At 35.2% G+C, this 20,249-nt stretch overlaps 1 protein-coding gene across 8 annotated transcripts in view; it reads left to right on the top strand.

Moving 5' to 3' along the window:
- The window catches only part of LOC115214086 (AP-1 complex subunit sigma-2), a 124,515-nt gene that overhangs the window by 54,007 nt on the left and 50,259 nt on the right, over nucleotides 1–20,249 (top strand). For 3 of the 8 annotated variants that reach the window (XR_003881879.2, XM_029783136.2, XM_029783135.2), the window contains one exon: nucleotides 17,252–17,333. The exons of 2 other annotated variants lie outside the window; for them this stretch is intronic. Coding sequence is in view for 5 of the 6 variants with exons in the window: in XM_029783136.2 (XP_029638996.1) it covers nucleotides 17,252–17,296 (45 nt within the window). In the remaining variant the exon portion in view is untranslated. Of the gene's footprint in view, nucleotides 1–8,353; nucleotides 8,431–17,251; nucleotides 17,334–18,086; nucleotides 18,477–20,249 lie in introns of those variants that run through there. 3 more of the 8 variants (XM_036505039.1, XM_029783137.2, XM_036505040.1) reach the window with 2 other exon arrangements.

Here is a 20,249-nt window from a genome sequence, read left to right as displayed (position 1 = left end):
GATATGAAAAGTAAATTTAGCATGAAATGTTTGAATTCTTGTGTGTCTATATCTAAATATGTATGTTAATGTGTAGTTGTAAATATGTATATATGGATATATAGATGTGTATGTAGGTGTGTATATGAGTGTGTATATATATGTATGTGTGTATATGAGTGTATATGTATGTACAGGTGTGTGTGTGTATATATATGTCTGTATATATACATACATACATGTATGTACTTGTGTATGAGTGCATGTATATATTCCTGTATGTATAGGTATGTGTGTGTATAAATTTATATACACACATGCATGTATACATATGTATGTGTATACATGTGTATGTAAATATGTGTGTACGTATGTCTATATGTAAATGTGTGTGTATGTCTATATGTAAATGTGTGTGTATGTCTATATGTAAATGTGTGTGTATGTCTATATGTAAATGTGTACGTATGTCTATATGTAAATGTGTGCGGACGTATGTTTATATGTTAATGTGTATGTACACATGTGTATATGTAAATGTATGTGTATATATGTATGCGTACGTGTGTATATGTATGTATGCGTACATGCATGTATATGTATGTATGCGTACATGCATGTATATGTATGTATGCGTACATGCATGTATATGTATGTATGCGTACATGTGTGTATATGTATGTATGCGTACATGTGTGTATATGTATGTATGCGTACATGTGTGTATATGTATGTATGCATGTATATGTATGTATGCATATGTATATTTGTGTATGTATAATTTGTGTTGTTGGCTTCAGTTGTAAAATTACTTTTTGTTTCAGTTATTATTATTGTTATTATTATTGTTATTATTATTATTATTATTATTATACAAGACAGTCATGTGTCAAAACATTTAAATTCCAGATTGGTTGGAAGTATTTCATAAGATTCCTAAATATTCTCTGTTTCAATCCATTAGAGATGACTTTGATTTTCATCCTTGTTAAGTCGATCAGTTGTGCACATACAGTTGACGTTTACGCTAATTGACTTCACTCCTCCCCTGCAAATTCCTCGCTTTGTGCCCCAGCATGACCACAACTCACTGGTTGGAATGAGTAAAAACATGTAGTACAGTAGAACATATGCAAGCTGACTGTCTCCAGTATCAATAGGACTTAGTTATACGAAATGAAACACTGTCAGACAAGAACTAACAGTTCAGATGTTTCAATAAAGCCATTAATTGTAATTAATCTTTGATTAACTTCTTTGTAAAACAACAAAAATCAGTTTTCCTAGCATTAAATCAGTCACAAAGAGGTGGTTTTAATAACATTAAGTGAATGAGAGAAATTTCTTGCTGAGTTGCATGGTTTCCTTTTTACATACAACTAGACTCTTTACTGCAACCCTTAATTCCATTCTAGATCCACTACTTGCAGCAATGAACTTTACTGCACAGTAGCACCTACTTAGAATTAAATTAGTCATGGAAAGTAAATTGTTTTTACCATGGACAACACCTTGTAGTACCTGCAAAAAAAAGAAAAAAAAGATAATGAACAGCAAACATTTTGGTTAGTTCCCCTGAGTCCTTTAGCCACTCAGAATTTCACAGCAAACAGTTTCAGAATGCTTGACGCTGGTATATAATATTTATGCTATTACTCAAAAGACAGGAACGATTCAATTAATTTTTAAAAGAATTCAAACTCATGTCCATTAATGAACGTATTGATAATTATCCTGTCTTGTATGGCACCAACAGCAACATTTTATTTTATACGTGACAGTCACAGTTTAGACAAGTCATCGGAAATATGTCTTCTCACCTTGTCTTATTTCTTCAACCAGAACCTTCAAATGCTTTATTTAATTTTGGTAGATTTTGAATTAAAACTCTCACTGTAAGACACTAGGCATTCTTGCAATTTATCCTATTTTGCTTGGTTCTAGACAATCATTGTTTCTCTTTAACATTTAGTTCTAGCACAGTATAGAGATATAGCAACTAGATTGTCTTTTCTTAACCTGTTCTGTATCATTAACAAGTTTCTCTTGTTTCAAACTCCTGCTTAAAGCCAAAATAAACCCAGATAGTATCAGGATTTTACTTACCTGACCAGTATTTCAAGTATCGCTATCAGCTAACCTCATTTATTTAATGATCTACTTTTATGGGTTTTTTTTTTCTTTTTCATTATTCTTTGGCATTAATTAGATTAACATCACATACACTGCAAACAAGACACTTTGTTCCCCACCACATATGCTAGACCTCATAATATCTTATCTCTGATGGTGTCCACAGCTCCAAAGCAGCCAAACTACAACAAAAGCTTCAACTTCTTCAAGACCAGAAACTAAATCAGCACTAAACATCTGTTGAGCTTCTATATGGCACAAATGTGATGCACAAAGTATTGCTTACATATCCCTAAAAAGAGCAGCTGCTATGCACATCTAGACAGCTTCTCCCTAAATAGTTATCCAGCTGATTAGCAAAGAGTTTACATCCACCAGTCTACCAGCATTCTGGAACCAGCCTCTAGCATTTACAAAGCTATTCCTCTGAGTTGTTTACTGACCAATATACTAGCCTCTCTTTTCTCTATTAGTCGCTTACTCTATCTCGAACCCTGAACTAAATGCAGTCACTTCACCCACTGCAAAAATTTTCAACTTTTCTCCAAACCATCCATCTAACATCTTAATAGATGACATGCTGGATAATACAGTTGGAGGTACAGTCTGAAAAAGATCAGACTATCAAGGCTTGAATGTCTTCCACCATAAATATACTCAGCCAGTGTTTACTTGTGAATTAAACCACCACCACCACCACCACTTCAGAATGAACTTTTTGGAACTCCTTTTTGTTTTCTCTACAAAAGTTCATCCACATTAACCTCTTGTGTATCTGGGAGAGTCCCTGATAAAGGTGATAAGAGTGCTCCAAAATATGCTCATTCTAAACACTGTATATTATCATCACTATTTAGATTTCCTGTATGATGTGTATATACTGTGTGTGAATATGCTCAGGGGATGTACATATGCAGCTTTATGAGTTTGTGTGTACAAAAAGCATTGAAGTTCACATCACATGTAAGAAAAGAAAAATGAAATGTATATTTAGAACATATGCATAGCTCATAAGCTGAAGACAGTGATATAGTTTTATGCTATGTTAAATGTTCATCAATTAAGGTTAAAAAGAAAAAGAATGTAGATTTGACATTCATGACATTATTTGTTTCTGTTTGTTGTTAGATTGTAGTCAATTATATGACTTTTCATGGTCAGAGGTATCCAGAAATGGGTAATCACCTTTACTGCTGTAGTGTAATTGCTTTATTGCTATACAGTGTATAACCATGTGGTATATGGATTCTCTCTCTTCATTTATATATTTTTTGTTGAATTCACCGTACTAATATTTAATAGTCAGCCATCACCTGTGAACAAGTATGTACCTGCTTTCACTAATTGTTTTAGGTGCATATGCCATCGTGAGCTTACACTGACATCTTCTTGGCACTTCTACCCTTTGATCCAGCAGTACACTAGGCTTTGACAACTAGATTGAGAGAGAGAGCTGCATCAGCACTCTGCTGGACCTTGCTTGCAGCTGAGTAGGCTGAAACAAAGCAAAATGAAGTGCCTTGCTCAAGGATGCTACACATTGCTCTGTTCAGGAATTGAATCCATGACATTTGATCATGAACCAAACACTCCTAACCACTGGGCCACATGACTTCATTAGCTATACTAATATCTAAAAACTACATTAAAAAAATACCTAGAATTTGGAGAAACTAGTGGTTTTTCATTAGTAAAAAGCAGTTCTTTTGTTTCAATCATTAGACTTTGGCCATGCTGGGGTACTTGCCATGAAGAAACTTAGTTGAATGAATTGACCTCAGTTTTCTATGAGTTTTGTTTGTTTGTTTTTTTTTTGTTTGCCTGGTACTTATTCTATTGGTCGCTTTTGCCAAACCACTGAGATACAGGGATGTAAACACACCAACACCAGTTGTCAGGCAGTTGTTGGACACACACACACATGCATACTATTTTCAGTTTATCTACTAAATCCACTCACAAGGCTTTGGTTGACCTGAGGCTATAGCAGACAACACTTGCCCAAAGTGCCACACACTGGGACTGAACCTGGAACCATGTGGTTGGGAACGAAAGACGTTTTAGGAAGGGCCTTTCTTCAAGGAAATATGATGGAAGCTGGGAATTTTAACAGCTTTCAGAGAAAAGCATTGCCTGGAATGTCGTAACTTACATCTCTTTGTGCAGACATAATACTTAATATATTACAAAATTTATTAAATATCAAATACCTTGTTTTATTTATTGACTTCTTTTTAGTTCTGGGTTAATCCCTTTGATGCTGGCTTTGCCTTTCTTCCATCTGGGGTTTGATAAAATAAGTACCAGTCAAATATTAGACATTACTTCATCTTGCTCACCACCCCCAGAAAAGAAACAAAATGTGGTTTTGTACATTTTGTAAAACATTATTGTTGCATGGTCTGGTGACTACTGTTGTGTGGTTGTTAGCAAACAATTCCTTGTGTTTCATTCCCAATTTGTTGGAAATGGCCTGGGTGACTTCCTATAAGAAATCACCATTCGTTTGCAGTTTACAAATGATATCTAAACAAAGATTTTAGCTTCAAACTTATCTGTAGGCTTCAGTCAGTCTAAGTTGCCTCTAAAGAGTTAGTTGAAATTAAACCAGTGAGGGCCCTTCTTTATAATTCAGCTGAGAAATAATGCATATTGTTAGGTGGTGCTATTAAACTGGCTCTGGCTTGAATTGCTTCAAGTTGTTTATTATCAATCCACTAAAGTTATATATCCAGCTTTTCATTGATATTTAGCAATTACCATTGTCATTGTTTCAACATCAGTGATTTCAATGCTGACATGGTTTATGGCATGACATATTAGTTTCCATCTTGTTTCTTGTAACATTTATCTATGACATATGCAGTGCCCTTTCTGCTTCCCAGCTATTACTTGATTTACAAATAAGGTACTTTATACAGTTCTATATTTAAGGGATGAGGAATTATTTACATTTGATGGATATTTGTCCTCATCTTTGTTTTTCACACGTTTTGGCTGATATACCATCCAGCCTTCATAAGATGTCTTAGGGAAATTTCGAACCTGGGTTCTCAATCCTAAGGTATTTTTCAATGGTATTAGTATTATTATTATTATTCAGGGCTTATAAATCTAATATTTTCCTATCCTTCTTTAATACCAGTTCCCATATGCTACTCATATCTACACTCAGTCTGCTTAGGAGGTTGCTGTGTCCTAGCATATGTGCTGCTTCTTTTAGTTTTCGTATAAGCATACCTAGTGCAGATATGAATAGCATATGGAAACTGGTATTATGGAAGGATAGGAAAATATTAGATTTATAAGCTCTAAAATTGAACTCCATAATTGCCCACGGGCATATGGCATAGTGGTTAAGAGCATGGGCTCCAGTTCGATTCCAGGCAGTGAACTGAATAATAATAATATCAAAAAATACCTTAGGAATGTGAACCCAGGTTCGAAATTTCCCCAAGACACCTGATGAAGGCTGGAGGGTATATCAGCCGAAATGTGTTAACAACAAACATGATGAGGACAAATATCCATCAAATGTAAATAATATAAAGGTACTTTATTCCTCTAAGTTACAGGCATAATGATTATGTGGGACATGAACAAATGTCATCGTTGTCTAGCCAACGTCATTACAAAAACATGCAAACTGACACAAAAGCATGCATACAACAGTCTTCCATACAATCTCCATCTGCTAGATTTCCCTCTCTGGTAGTATTAGTCAACCCAAGGCTACAGTAGACATAAGCCCAAGGTGCCACATGGTGGGAATAAACCTGAAATCACTTGGTTGCAAATTCCTTAATCACATGGCCATGCCTTCAGTAAACTAAGAAATAACAGATTAAAATACTTGGGAAAAATCATTTTCCAATGTCAACTTTGGTATTGTTTCTATGGATTGATGCCCTTCCTAATGCCAACCACTTTATAATGTGTGCTGAGCGCTTTTTTTGTAACACCAACACTAGTAAGGTCACCAAATCTTTTCTACTCTAGGCACAAGGCCTGAAATTTTGGGGGAGGGAGCCAGTCGATTAGATCGATCCCAGTATGCAACTGGTACTTAATTTGTCAACCCCAAAAGGATGAAAGGCAAAGTTGACCTCGGTAGAATTTGAACTCAGAACATAAAGACAGATGAAATACCGCTAAGCATTTCGCCCAGCATGCTAACGATTCTGCCATCTTGCCGCCTTATAAGGTTACCAAATAACTTACAAGACAAAAGAAAGGAAAAGGAGTGAATGGAAGTGTGTGTGTGTATATACATATATATGTATGTATTTGTATGTGTATACACAGCATTTGTGTGTTATATTCACTTTTACACTATTATTTTTCGTCATTATATAAAAAGAAAATGCTAGGGCTTACAGTCCTTGATATGTCCCCTTACGACTAGCCATTCTCTTCAAAGCCAGAAACTACTTCAACCCAGCACAGCTGCTGACTCGAAACAGAAACACTGCTCTGCATCCTGGTCTACAACCCCTAAAAGGTCCAGCTAATTTGCAAGGACTTGCTCCAACTTCAATCCCACTAACACATTTCTTACACTACCTCTTATTCTGATCACAATGGCATCTGGCCCTTAGAACTAGCCGCTATATGCTACTCAAGCCTATATATCTCTCTCCTCTATCTCAGGCTCTCTGGTCACATAACTTAGGGTTTTCTCTCCATAATATTGGTCTTCTACAATCCTTTTCTTACCCATTTTTTCAATTTCTTATGGACACAGTGAGTCGACAGCTAAATATCAGCCACATGAATCTCACCAGATAGATAGGACCTACAAAGGCTGTGAGCATTATCCTTTTTCTCTTGTATGAAACCACAGAAAAAAAATCTGTGCTGTTCATATCTCTGCCTTCTGTCTACAACTTAGTCAATACTCTATGAACAGGTTACAATGTTTTTAATAACTGCTGCAGCCTAATTATTTTGCCACAATACCTGATCTTTGATCAAATGACTTGCGAAAGTCAGGTGTTTTGTGCAGTTAAAGAGATTCTTGGACTTGAGGTTTCTCCTATAGGTATAGGTTGATCAATGCTTTTAACATGAAATTTGATGGATGCTATTTCATTATTCTAAGATTCAACTGCAGCTCTGTGGAAGCTTGTCCTGTTGCAAACCATTAAATCTTATCTTTACTATCTCCTTAGAACAACACATATGACAAAGGAAGATATTTGTGATCAAGAATCTAATGAAAAGCCTGTTTGACTGAGGCACGACAATAGCTGAATAGTATGGTGCCTTGGCGGATTATGTTTGACAGTAAGAACTTCTGTGATCAAATTCTGGTATGATCAACTAGGATTGTTCTTGGGAAAGGGGAGTTGAATATATACAATATCACTGATAGATTAGAAGGTAGTAGTAATTGGGTTAGAAATAGCTGGTTACATTTTTAGTGTCAACAATTGTGTTGTATCTTTTTCTTGACTGCAGTAGCTATGTTTATCCGTATTTTCAATGCAATCAGTGGCAGTGTATAGTGGTGATCATAGCTAGAAACAGCAACTGAATGCTTCTTATGAGCAGATGCTGCAATGTTTATAGGTTTGCTCAAATGGAAATATCTGAGATAATACAATAATAACATTAATAAAGGAAAAAGAGCTGATTCTCAGGTAAAGTAGAATAGAATATTGATCAATAGTTTGGTGGCTTACAATTCCATGTTCATGTTCAACCACAATGAACTTTATCTGTTAAAGCCATATTGTTCAATGAAACAATTATTGAGTAAATATTCAACCATAAGCAGTGGAATGTATTTGCTGTCTATTCACATCCCGATTCATATTTTGATCTGTAAACCTTACAGCTCCACAAATCTAGCACTGACCATATTCTTTAGCTGGGGAAACTGGCATGCATGAGTTAGCCTTATTTTCTTTTGCTACTGTTTCTTCTACAGTTTTTGCTATTTCTCTTTTTTGACACATTCTTTGTGGACCTTTTAAACACAGCATCTCTTTTTCCCTTTTTTATTTGTTGTCATATGGTAAGGCAGGAACAATGCAATTTACATTTCCTTCCTTTCGTTTTCTCTTTTGGGCTATTTCAAGAAAATATGAAACATTCTTTAAATGCCAAATGTTTTTCTGCTGATTTGTTTTTTCAGATTTAACAAATGACTTTCCTTTTCAGATCCATATGGGATAAGTTTCTTGCAAATATTCTCTGAATTAATATTGCCTAAATTTTTCCTATTTTCCTCCTCAAGGATGAGGCACTGGAGAGTACATTAAAAGACTACGGATTAGTGTAGTTGTTATGCTACCTTTTACAACATTGGATCATGTAAGCGTTATTGAATAGAGCTGGATTTAGTACTTGCTCTCCTTTTATTTTCTGCTGGATTCTCTCTCACTCACCAGTCCCCACTCCCTTCCAGTCTTTTTTCCTTGTCTTTTTCTCATTTTTAAATAATGCTTGATCAATCAGTGTCTTGAATGTTTTGAAAGCATGCTGTCTTTGATATTTTGTCTTTTGTTGTTTTTTATTTTCCCTGATTGATTTTTTTTTTGACAACCATGAAATAGCATCTTAGCATTAGTTTCAAAAACTTAAATAACATTTTTGATTGAAACTAACTTATTTTCCTTTTCAAATTTACACATTAACATTTGTTTTTAAATAAATAAAATTTTTAAGTGTTATTATAAATATCCATTTTTTTATATTAACTATAAGCAACCTCTTCAAATTATAACAAACATTCTCTCTGCTATTTATTTAAATTCCTAGATTAAATACATGACAAGTATTTTGGTTGATAGGCAGAAGTTTTAGAGGGTTTTTAAAAAAAATTCTAACACTGAGTACATTTGGATAATTCCAAAATTATTTTTGGAACAAATATTTTTATTAAAAACTTGGTAGTCATTGATAAGTTACCAAAATATGAAGCACTTTATGGATATTCTTTAAGCTAGGAAACTGGGAACTTGAGAAGTTGGTGTGTGTGTATTGTGAGGAGTCCTTTTGGTGGGGAAATATCGAAATTATTGCTTGTGGATCATTAACAAAAACCAGAAAACACTTCCTTCTGGCATGACTATGTGGTTAAGAAGTTCACTTTGCAATCGCGTGGTTTGGGGTTGAACTGTAAAGATGGTCGTTATGTGTGTGCGTGTATGTATATATGTGTGTGTGTGTGTGTTTGTACTTTTTGTTTCTGTCCTGTTTAAACAAAACGTTTGGCAGCTTTTTGGACCTGAGATAAAATAACTTACTTGAAAATATACAAGGGTTAGCTTTGGGAATACTGGATCGAAGCAGTCTCATTTGACCCATGCTAGCATGGGTCAAATGAACATAGAAATAATAAAATTCAATATAAGTGCTTTAAACAATGAATTCCATTAGTTTTCTGATTCATTAGATTGTCTCCCACCAAGTTCATTTTCTTGGTGAGGAAATGGGTGGGGAGAGGACATGTGTGCCTTATCCTGACACTGATTAGATGTGAACTCTTATCTTTGTTTTTATGTTTCTCTACTTCTCTCCTTTCTCTCTCTCTCTCTCTCAGCCAAGAAACATCTCATCCACTCATTCATTACAGTTATGCATAACCAAACCAGCATGTTAGTCGTAGGTGATTAGGAACTTTTGACTTTAGAAATGAACATCTCCAGTTTTCATGACTTTCTCTCTTCTTTATGTAAAAGGTTGTTTAGTAAAGATAAATTAAATTTACCCTATGCTGCTCTTAGTATCTGAAGCATTGTTGATATTTAACCTTAAATCAGTCTTGATTAAGCAAGCATGAAAAAGTTTTTAGATAATTAGGGTATGATTTGAGGGGGATTTACCTGTTATTTGTCCTGTGACTGTGAATGTGTGATCTGAAATGTGCAACATTGTGGATGTTGGCAGGTTTTGTTTTAAGTGTTTGCAATGAAACAGTGTTCATGTCTGAAATAGAAAATAACTGAAAAAAAAAATTCAGAGAAAAATTTCTTTTTTAATTATTCCAAATCGGATTTCTATATATTCATCAATGATTTTTAAAATTTACTTTTGTTTAATAAATTTCTTTCCGCTGATCTTTATAAAGGCTAGATTATATGTTTGAGTGTTCACCTTGGTACTTTGTTTCCAGTATTATCTCTTCATTGCTCTACCCCAGTTACCCCCATCCTCTTTTCTAAAAGGTGAGTAGCCACTCTGCAACAAGAAACCTATTCTTCTCTGGCCCTTCCTCTCATTCTTTCACTCTTAATGCCATAAATCCACCTTTTTGGGGGTTCATAATTTTTTGCAAGCTGCATGGTGACTTCACTAGTGCTGGGGGTGCAAAAAAAGCATCCTGTACATACTGTAAAGTGGTCAGTGTTAGGAAGGGCAAGCAGTCACAGAAACAATGCCAAAGTGGACAGTGGAGCCTGATGCAATCCTTGGATCTGTTGGATCTTCTCAAACCATCCAACCCATGCCAGCAAGGAACATGGATGTTAAATGGTAATGATGATGATGTTGTTTTTGAGTTCAGCTGTCAAATTGGAATTGTGACCATGTAAGAGCTGACTTATAAAGTTATCTTCATGTTTGGTTGTATTTCCTAAGTTGTATAGAGTTGTCAGAAATGGTAGTGTGCTACCTTTTTACTTAAGTTGTGCTCTCTGTGTTCTGAGTTCAAATTTCACTGTTATCAATGTTACGTTTCTTCCTTTTGGGTTTGATGAAATAAGTCCCAAGCACGGGTCAATCAACTAAATCTACTTCATGCTAACGCAAGAAGCCATTAACTTGTGATAGAGATGGTGGTGCCAGGAAACTAGTAATGGTCTACATTGACATTCAGTGAGTATAAACAGTTCCAAAATGGAATAAATTGGTTTACTTCCAAGTAAGATTTGTCTCTGACAATTCAACAAAAGATATTGCTGGAAATACAAGACTTCCTATTATCAAACCAATTTCTCCCATTTTTGAATTATAATAAACGACTTAAATACTATAGTCAATATTACTCTAGTGCTAATCATGTACAAGGGCTACTCTGATCCATTGGACCACCTCTCTTTGTACCAGTGTAAGGATTCACTAAATAAATACATATAGTATGGATTTTATTTGTTTTCTTGGTATTTGTTGGTTCACCATGAATTTATCAATATTACATTCAAGTTTTAATGTTTATATTTTTTATTATAACAAATTTTCTATTGTTGTCTTTCTTCCTAACTAATTTGTTAGCAGTTATTTGGATCAATGACCAGAAGTCATGTAGTTGTTTTGGTTAGGAAAAAAAATTCTCCACATATAACAAAGACAAGTATCATGATGGCAGTATTCAGCATTGATTATTATCACTGATTACATTAAAAACTTTAATTGTAATTATACTGAAACCAGCTTACAGCCACATGACTTTTGAAAAACAGCCATATTTTGTCGTCATAAATTGAATGAAACTAAAATGTTTAATTTCTGTATTTCATGGTTTGAAGTGAATTGAGTTTTTGGGTATTTTTCTTTTATTTGAATTTTTTGGTGAAGATTTCTTTTTCTTTTAGGATATTTTTTTTCATGCTAGTGTTTAATGGATTTTTGGCCTAAATTACTACCAATAAATTTTGTGCGATCACATCCTCAACCCATGTTAGATTACCAAACATGTATATTCTAACATGATTGGTTGAATTTGTTAATGTGCCATAGCCAAGCTACTTTGTGTGTATGAGAAAAATTAGCTGTCTGGCAATGTGTTGTGAGATGATTTAGACTAGTATCCATTTTCCATTGAAGTGCCCTACCTCAATACAGTTTTCCCTTACATTTGGTAGCTCACCTAGACACATTTTGTTTTTATTCTCAATGTACGATCAATTGTCACTGCTAACAAAGTCCTACTGATTATCCTTTATTTATGTGTGTAATGACTTCTCACTGAAAGTGTGACTATTAATGTAAATAGTAATTTAACATAATGTCCATTTGCCATATATATATATATATATCTACCACACACACAGAGGATGAGGCAAAAAAAAGATAACCTCCAACATTTTACACATTGGTAAATGGTCTGCTAGTTCTGATACATAGTGTGCATTGGTCCAATCCAAGTTGATAACTGCAAAAAGAACAAAGAAAAATCCACCAAATATCAGTCACATAAAGACATTGTTATCACCTGCCTAACATTGCTAGTGCCACACCAATGACTGTGTAAATTATGGAGGGTGGGGTCTGTCATGTCCTGCACATAAATATAGTGAACAGTGAAAAGAGAAGAGGATGAAAAGAATTTGACAACATAATAGCTTGATGCTTTATTGGAAAGAGAAAATGTCTAAATGTTTTGAATATTAGTTCTCTATCAATGCACACACACACACACACACACACACACTCACACAATCTTCATCATCATCATTGTCATATTCTAACATCTGTATTTGCTGTCTTGGGTTGGATGGTTTGACAAGATTGAGTCCAAGGACTGAATCATGTTTCAGTATCATCTTTAATATCGTTTCTACAACTGGATGCTGCTCCTAACCTCAACCACTTTACAGAGTGTATAAGGGACTATTTTTCTTGGTACCAACACTAGTGTGGTCACTATGTGACTCAAAAGTAAAAAGCTCCTTTGACTGAGTGGTAGTATAATAGGGAGGGAGGCAACTTTATGGCATGTGTTGAGAGGTTAAAGTATAATAGAACAGAACTGGTTTCTTGTTGTAGAGGAGATACATGGCTATATCACATTATTGAAGAGAGAATGGGAGTGAGCAAGATGGAGCTGGGAAGAGAGATAAAATAATGGTGATGAAGTATCAGGATAGAACATAAACGTATAAGATGGTTAGAGGTTGCTAGTGTGTATGCAAAGAATGTGAGATCATCATCATCATTTAATATCTATTTTCCTTGCTGGCATGTGTTGGACGGTTTGACAGGAGCTGACCAACTGAAGGGCTGTTCAGACTTCTTGTCTGTTTTGGCATGGTTTCACAACTGGATGCCCTTCCTAATGCCAACCTCTTTAGAGTGTATTTGGTGCTTTTATGCAGCACCGGCACAGGTGCTTTTTACACGCTACCAGCACCTATGAGCTTGCAAGATTTGGGATGCTCAGCTGGGGAGGGTGACAGGGGACAAGCCTGTATGCAAGGGCAACCATGCTGTTACTTAGCTTAACGTATCTTTTCAAGACAGCAAACTGTCTGGGGTCTCAGTCTCTTGTCATCATTATATTACATAAATAACTGTGTTGACCTGGCTATCAGATATAGTTATATCACTGATCACAAAGTGCTTCCTTGCATTGTTGTAGCCTTCAAAGGATGTCACTCACTGGCTAAGCTGACAGACCTATATATGTATATAAAACACACACATTATGTGGGTGTTGACTCTGTGTCCATCACTGTGCTAGGCTCTCAATGATGGACATGAAACTATTGTAATATCCAAACTCCATCTCTTAGACACTGATGGTACTTCAACAAAGAACCCAATCACGTGGGCAATTGGAGAATCATGACTGCTTCCACCTGTATTACACCATGAGTGAGAAAACTATGGAAGTAGCTGTATATGATTGTCAACTATAAAAGGTCTGCTCTTTGTTTATAGTTCCAGGAAATCCAAATCTTGACTTGTGCTTGAAAAATAACAAATGTGCTGAAAAAGTACCTATGCAGTATATTCTTTTGTAACAAATGCAGAAACTCTTGTATGAATCGTTAAATAAGTGTCACTCATTAAATCTGAATCATTGAAAAGAAATGTAAGATGGTCAGAGACTACAAATATCAGAACTTTCCAGTCACAATATCTTCTACATGCAATTACAGGTGCATGAAATAGCATATACCTTCCCCATGACACACTTCTATTTTCTTTACATTCCCCATAAGGAATGGTAAGTTGATACTTACCATTCCTTATGTTTTCATCCATGTTTACCATTCACTGTGTTCATTTCTGTCCTCTTTGCCATTCATCACTTCTTTGACACCCCTGTGTACCTACCTCCCCACCCAACCATCCTTCAATGTTTACCCTTATTTTCTCTGTATGTTCTACTTTGAGGGTACATCCCAATACCTTATTGCCTCCATCCTTTCTTCCTTTCCTGCTCAAGTAGCCATATATTTCTTCTACAGCAAGACACCTGTTCTTGTCCCTTTTTCATATTTTAGTCCCGCGAACACCTGGCACAATGTGCCACCTTCCTCAATACTGCACCTCCACTCTGTCAAGGGTCTTATTTTGCAATTCAGTTGGGGACCTCAGTAGTGCTGATACCATGAAAAAGCACTCAGCACACTCTGTAAAGTGGTTGGCATCAGGAAAGGCATCATCCAAATGTAGATCTTGAGAAAGCTGACATTGGAGATCAATGCAGCCGTCAGGTTATTGGGATCCTGTCAAACCATCTAACCCATGCCAACACGGGATACAAGCATTAAATGATGATGATATGCCTATACACACACACACACACACACACATGCACGTGCACACTTTTAAAGAGAGGTCACTTGGCAGTCTTTAGAGTATTCTGCAGTATTTATAGTGGCTCACTGCATTCTGTTGACCAGTTTAACATCACCACCTGGTCCTTGGGTGCCTGTATCAGGAGTCCAATCTGTTTCAAGCATTCAGGTCAGTTCTCCATTAAGGTTTCCTCCCACTCTCTTACCAGTCTCAGAGACTCCAGAAAGGGTTATTGGCACTACTTTTCTTCCCAAAAATGTGTGGATCTACACATACACTTTGTCTCTCTTACTCACACTTTCTCTCTCTCTCTCTCTCTCTCTCTCTCTCTGATTTTTAAACAATATTTATTTATCCTATACTTTAGTTTAAGTAGCCCTTTTGTTACCAACCTATTAGAGACTGCACTTGTTTCTCTGGTACAAACTTGCTATTTTAAAGTGATTGAAATAAGATCTTTCTATCAAAATTTCATGTGAACTTGAAAGTCCTGGCTGGAATACTTTTGCTCATAGGTATATATGGTGAAGGCTGGCCTGAAGCTAAATCAACATGCTTTTTGTTAAGATGCTTTACACACACATTCTCTCTCTCTCTATATATATATTTTACTAAACACACATATGTATGTAGAGTTTTATTTTGAAATTGAAACTTTTAATCACATCTACTTGTATCACAAAACGGTTCTTGAGGATCTCTCTGAAATGTAATTGTATGGGACATTGAAAAAAATACATTCCGTATACTTTGCAATTTGTAATACCCATCCACAAATATGTGTGTTTGTAAATGTATGTGTGTGTGTGTGTGTGTGTGTGTGTGTGTGTGTAATATGTTTTGGGTGTATGTCAGCAAAAAATAAGAACTGAATGCTGTTAGTGAAATATTTAAGTACTGAAAAGTACATGAATCAATTTGTACTTTACATAAATCTTATATCCAAATTGAAAAGGTGGAGCAGGTAAAATCCAGGCTACATCTGCTTCCTAGGTAGCAGATCCTTGATTTACATTACTCGATGAGGGGTACTCCACTAGCTTCTCATCGGACTGAAGAGACTGTAATTATATGAAGGTTACATAGTCGTTAAGGAATCTTACTGCAGATATAATTTGAAAGTACATCTTTGGCAAGTTAATTTGGGATTTTTATTTGCATTCATAGCATCTCCTGTTGCTAACCAGGAGCTATCAGCAAACTTTTTCTGCTTATCAAATTTTGATATGGGAAAAGCCTACTACCTTTGAAACCAATAAATTATAATTGTTCCTGAACATTGTTTCTTCATACCTACAACGGACTGCTCAAAGCTTACTTCCTACATTAGACACTTGGATCTGATTATATATATATAGATAGATATATATATATATATATAATCATCGTCGTCGTTTAACTTCCGCTTTCCATGCTAGCATGGGTTGGACGGTTCGACTGGGGTCTGGGAAGCCACAAGGCTGCACCAGGCCCAGTCTGATCTGGCAGTGTTTCTACAGCTGGATGCCCTTCCTAATGCCAACCACTCCATGAGTTTAGTGGGTGATTTTTACGTGCCACCAGCACCCGTGCCAGGCGAGGCTGGCAACAGCCATGATCGGTTGGTGCTTTTTACATGCCACCAGCACGGAGGCCAATTGAGGTGGCACTGGCATATATATATATATATATATATATATATATACACACAAACACACACACATATTCATACCATACATACATATAAAACTTAAAAGTTGAATGAATTGTATCTGCTTATGCTTGTAAACAAACATAAGCACATATATCTATTATTCGTACAATTATCTCTACTTTGTGTGTGTGTATAGGTAGATATTATTACTATTTTATATATTTAAATATGTGGAGGCGCAATGGCCCAGTGGTTAGGGCAGTGGACTCACGGTCATAGGATCGTGGTTTCGATTCACAGACCGGGCGTTGTGAGTGTTTATTGAGCGAAAACACCTAAAGCTCCGGCAGGGGATGGTGGTGATCCCTGCTGTACTCTTTCACCACAACTTTCTCTCACTCTTACTTCCTGTTTCTGTTGTACCTGTATTTCAAGGGGCCGGCCTTGTCACTCTCTGTGTCACGCTGAATATCCCCGAGAACTACGTTAAGGGTGCACGTGTCTGTGGAGGGCTCAGCCACTTACACGTTAATTTCACGAGCAGGCTGTTCCGTTGATTCGGATCAACCAGAACCCTCGTCGTCGTAACCGACGGAGTGCTTCCATATACTTAAATAATGTCTCTTAAAATGAGATTATTTATAAACCACATGCACACACTTTCAGAGTGTGCATGTTTGATTACTGCCTTCATTTCAAACTATATATTAAGTTTATTGGAGCTGGACTTCAAGCATGTGGAATTTAATATTCTTACATATTATTACATACATTTAAACTGAAAGGGAAATGGAAATTAATTGTAGCTGCCTGTCATCAAAATAGTGGTCATTTATTGAATTAAATACTAAATTCTATGCAGTCATTCAGTAAGGTCCCTAATTTTATATATACATATATATATATGAACTTATCTAGTGCTAAGATGCTTTAAATTGGTGTTTTTTTTCTGTATATTTTTAAAAATATTTATTAAAAATAAACTTTTTTTTTCAAGTTATTATCTCTGATAATTTATTCCGTTATTTCTAGGAGGAGACACCCCAGGGGTTCTTTGAAGATCATGGTTTAGGTTGAGGCATGACGTGCATGAAACCAGTGTTTAAACAAAAAATAAAAAATTACGTGCTTTTGCTACCCATTAACCCTTGCCCTTCTCGTAACTTTATATATATCTCCCTCAGTCTGTCTCTCCATCTCTCTTTCTTTGTCTCCCTCATCCTACATGCAGCACATGTGACATATAGTGGGAAGATCTGATAGATTTATATGTATAAACAACTATCACCATTTGCCTGGAGCTCTATTGAAGAAAGATGTATATATATATATATGTGTGTATGTGTGTGTGTGTATATATATATATGTATCTACAAGTACCAACAGTTGGAAAATCGGAAGAATCTTATACATACACATACATACGTCCACAGTTTTTTCTGTCTTCTTACAACTAGAACTTTCAAAGTAATCTCATTTGAACCCAAATAATCTCGCATTGAAGCATTGTGCAATATTGGCATGAACCATGACGCTCGCTTTCTCTTGGCTCTTTAAATGACACACACACACACACACACACACAGACACACACACACACACACACACATATACACATTCATACATACATACATACAGAAACATATTCAACATACAGGTACTTTCTGATCATGAACTTGCATAATGTTTTTTCTTTTTTTTATAAAAATAAACATATATATTTATATGTGTATGTATGTGCATCTTCTCTCTTTCTTTTCTTAAGTTATTTTGATGTCGAATAAAAACAAAAAAAAAAATTTCATTGTTCGATGGAAAGCTTGTTGTTTTTAAAAAACACCCCTTTTTCTCTAACCATTTTACCTAGGTTCTGGAAGGCGCTAACGACCAATTGGAATGAAGTGCTGTTGTGTCATGCGGACTGAATCAGCCAATCATTATATTAACCACTACTTCTGAGCATTTTGCAGCCTGATTATCTGCTTGATCTCTGCTCTCCCACACCCTTGCCCACCAGCCCTATGATTTGTTTTTAAAAAAATTTTGTTATTTTTGTTTTGTTCTCTCCACCTTCAACTTCTATAACTACGGGAAAGAAAAGAGTAGGGTGGTAAAAAAAAAAGACATCTTACTTATACTTATTGTTGCTTGTATTAATCAGGTGTAAAAGAAGGGAGGAGGACAAAATATTAGTCTTGAAAACTTATGATTTGTATATATATATTTTTTTGTTTTTATCTTTTTAATCTTTTTGAGTGAAAAAGAAAAGATGGTTAGAAAAAAAATACAGTTTAGGAAGAAAGAAAAAGCTTCCCCAAATCTGTTTGCCATCTTCATATCCTATGGCCCTTCCCTCATCATTCTATCCTTCCTACCTCAAATAAAATATCCACTTAATTTTTCTCTTTTGGGGCTGGATTAGGGGTTTTATTTCAATCCACTTATTTAATTAGCGGGTGGTAAAATGTTACTTGGTAAGTCACAAATACTCTTCGTCTTGTCCACATTGTCTGTCTGTATGTCTTCATTGTCTTTGTGACCCACCATCACCACTATCAAATTCCTTCTACCTATTTTACACACTGCCTCTCCCCCCCCCACTTGTTTCTTCCCTTCTCCCCCATTATATTCTCTTCCCATGGCATGTATGAAGTCATGATGTCTGTATATAATGATTACTGAACAGTTTTAAACCAGGGACTATTGGCTGAACGAAACAAAAGATAAAATACCCCACAAGCTCTCCCCCCCCCCTATACCTTACATTCCCCCAGTAAAAAATGATTTTTTTAAAAAATTCATTTTTTTCATATGCCTTTCCCTGCCTGATTTATAAAGTGAAACAAAAGATACAGACACACATATATATATATACTAATTAATTACTCATAGATCACTCATATTCAAGCGTATTGTTTTCACCTCCCTTCTTGCATTGCTCAAAATTTTAGCAATGCAAAATCAATTCAATGAAATTTATTGAAATATAATCAAAATTGTTGTTTCTTAATTTTTCCTCTCTTATTGAGCTATAATAATAATGACGATGATGATTTCTAACATGGGTACAAGGCCATATTAGTGGTGAGGGACAGTCAATTACATCAACTAGTATTTAGCTGGTAGTTTATCTACCTCAGAGACTGAATGGCAAAGTTTACTTTGGTGGTATTTGACTTTCAATGCAGGATGATGTAACTAATATTACTGCAAGATATTTTTTCCATTGCTCTGCTGTTTCTGCTATTCTACTGCTCCGATAATACTTATCTAAGTGGAATGGCAAAAATGATAGTGTCAGATTAAAGGCCTTGAATTCTTCAGCTGCGTCTTTTTATGTTCTGACTTCATTTTCTGCCAGGATTGACTTTGTTGTTCATCTCTTAATAGTCAATTAAATAAACCCCGTTGGAACACTGAAATCAGTTAAAAACAACAAAAATGATCTCCAAAACTGTATGACAGTTGGTGAAAATAAGAAATATAAGAATTTTGAAGACATTGAAGTTTTCTATAAAAATTTGATGAAATCTTAGAAATTATCATTTAACTCAACCAAAAATAAAAGGAAATATCAAATTTTTTAGATTTAAAAAAAATATATTTAGAATATTTTGAAATGCAATGAATTATTTTTTTCTATTTTCTCAAATATTTAAAGAATTTCCATTCATAAATGGGAGTTTCCTGAAAGTTTAGAAATGATTCTTGAAATTCTTATTTTTTAGATGGAATTTTATTTCTCCTCTTCTCCCAGAGGTATTCAATCTTAAATGTAAATGTTTAGTAATTCTTGAATATTTCTAAGAAATCCCATAATTTTGTTTCAATCCTCATTATTATTATTGTAACACAATGGGATGAGAGAAAAATATCAAAAACAGGAAAAAAATTATACAAGACAAAAAACAAACTAGCATTGTTTTAGTACTTTTAATAAGCATTGTAGATAATACACACACACACACACATAGATACACACTCACATATAAAGTTTAGCTACTCCCAGTTTATACCTCATATTTACCTG

The sequence above is a fragment of the Octopus sinensis genome, linkage group LG7 (assembly GCF_006345805.1).
Source record: "Octopus sinensis linkage group LG7, ASM634580v1, whole genome shotgun sequence".
Lineage (NCBI taxonomy): Eukaryota > Metazoa > Mollusca > Cephalopoda > Octopoda > Octopodidae > Octopus > Octopus sinensis.
Note: the sequence above shows the minus strand (reverse complement) of the source record. Positions and strands in the feature narration are given on the sequence as shown.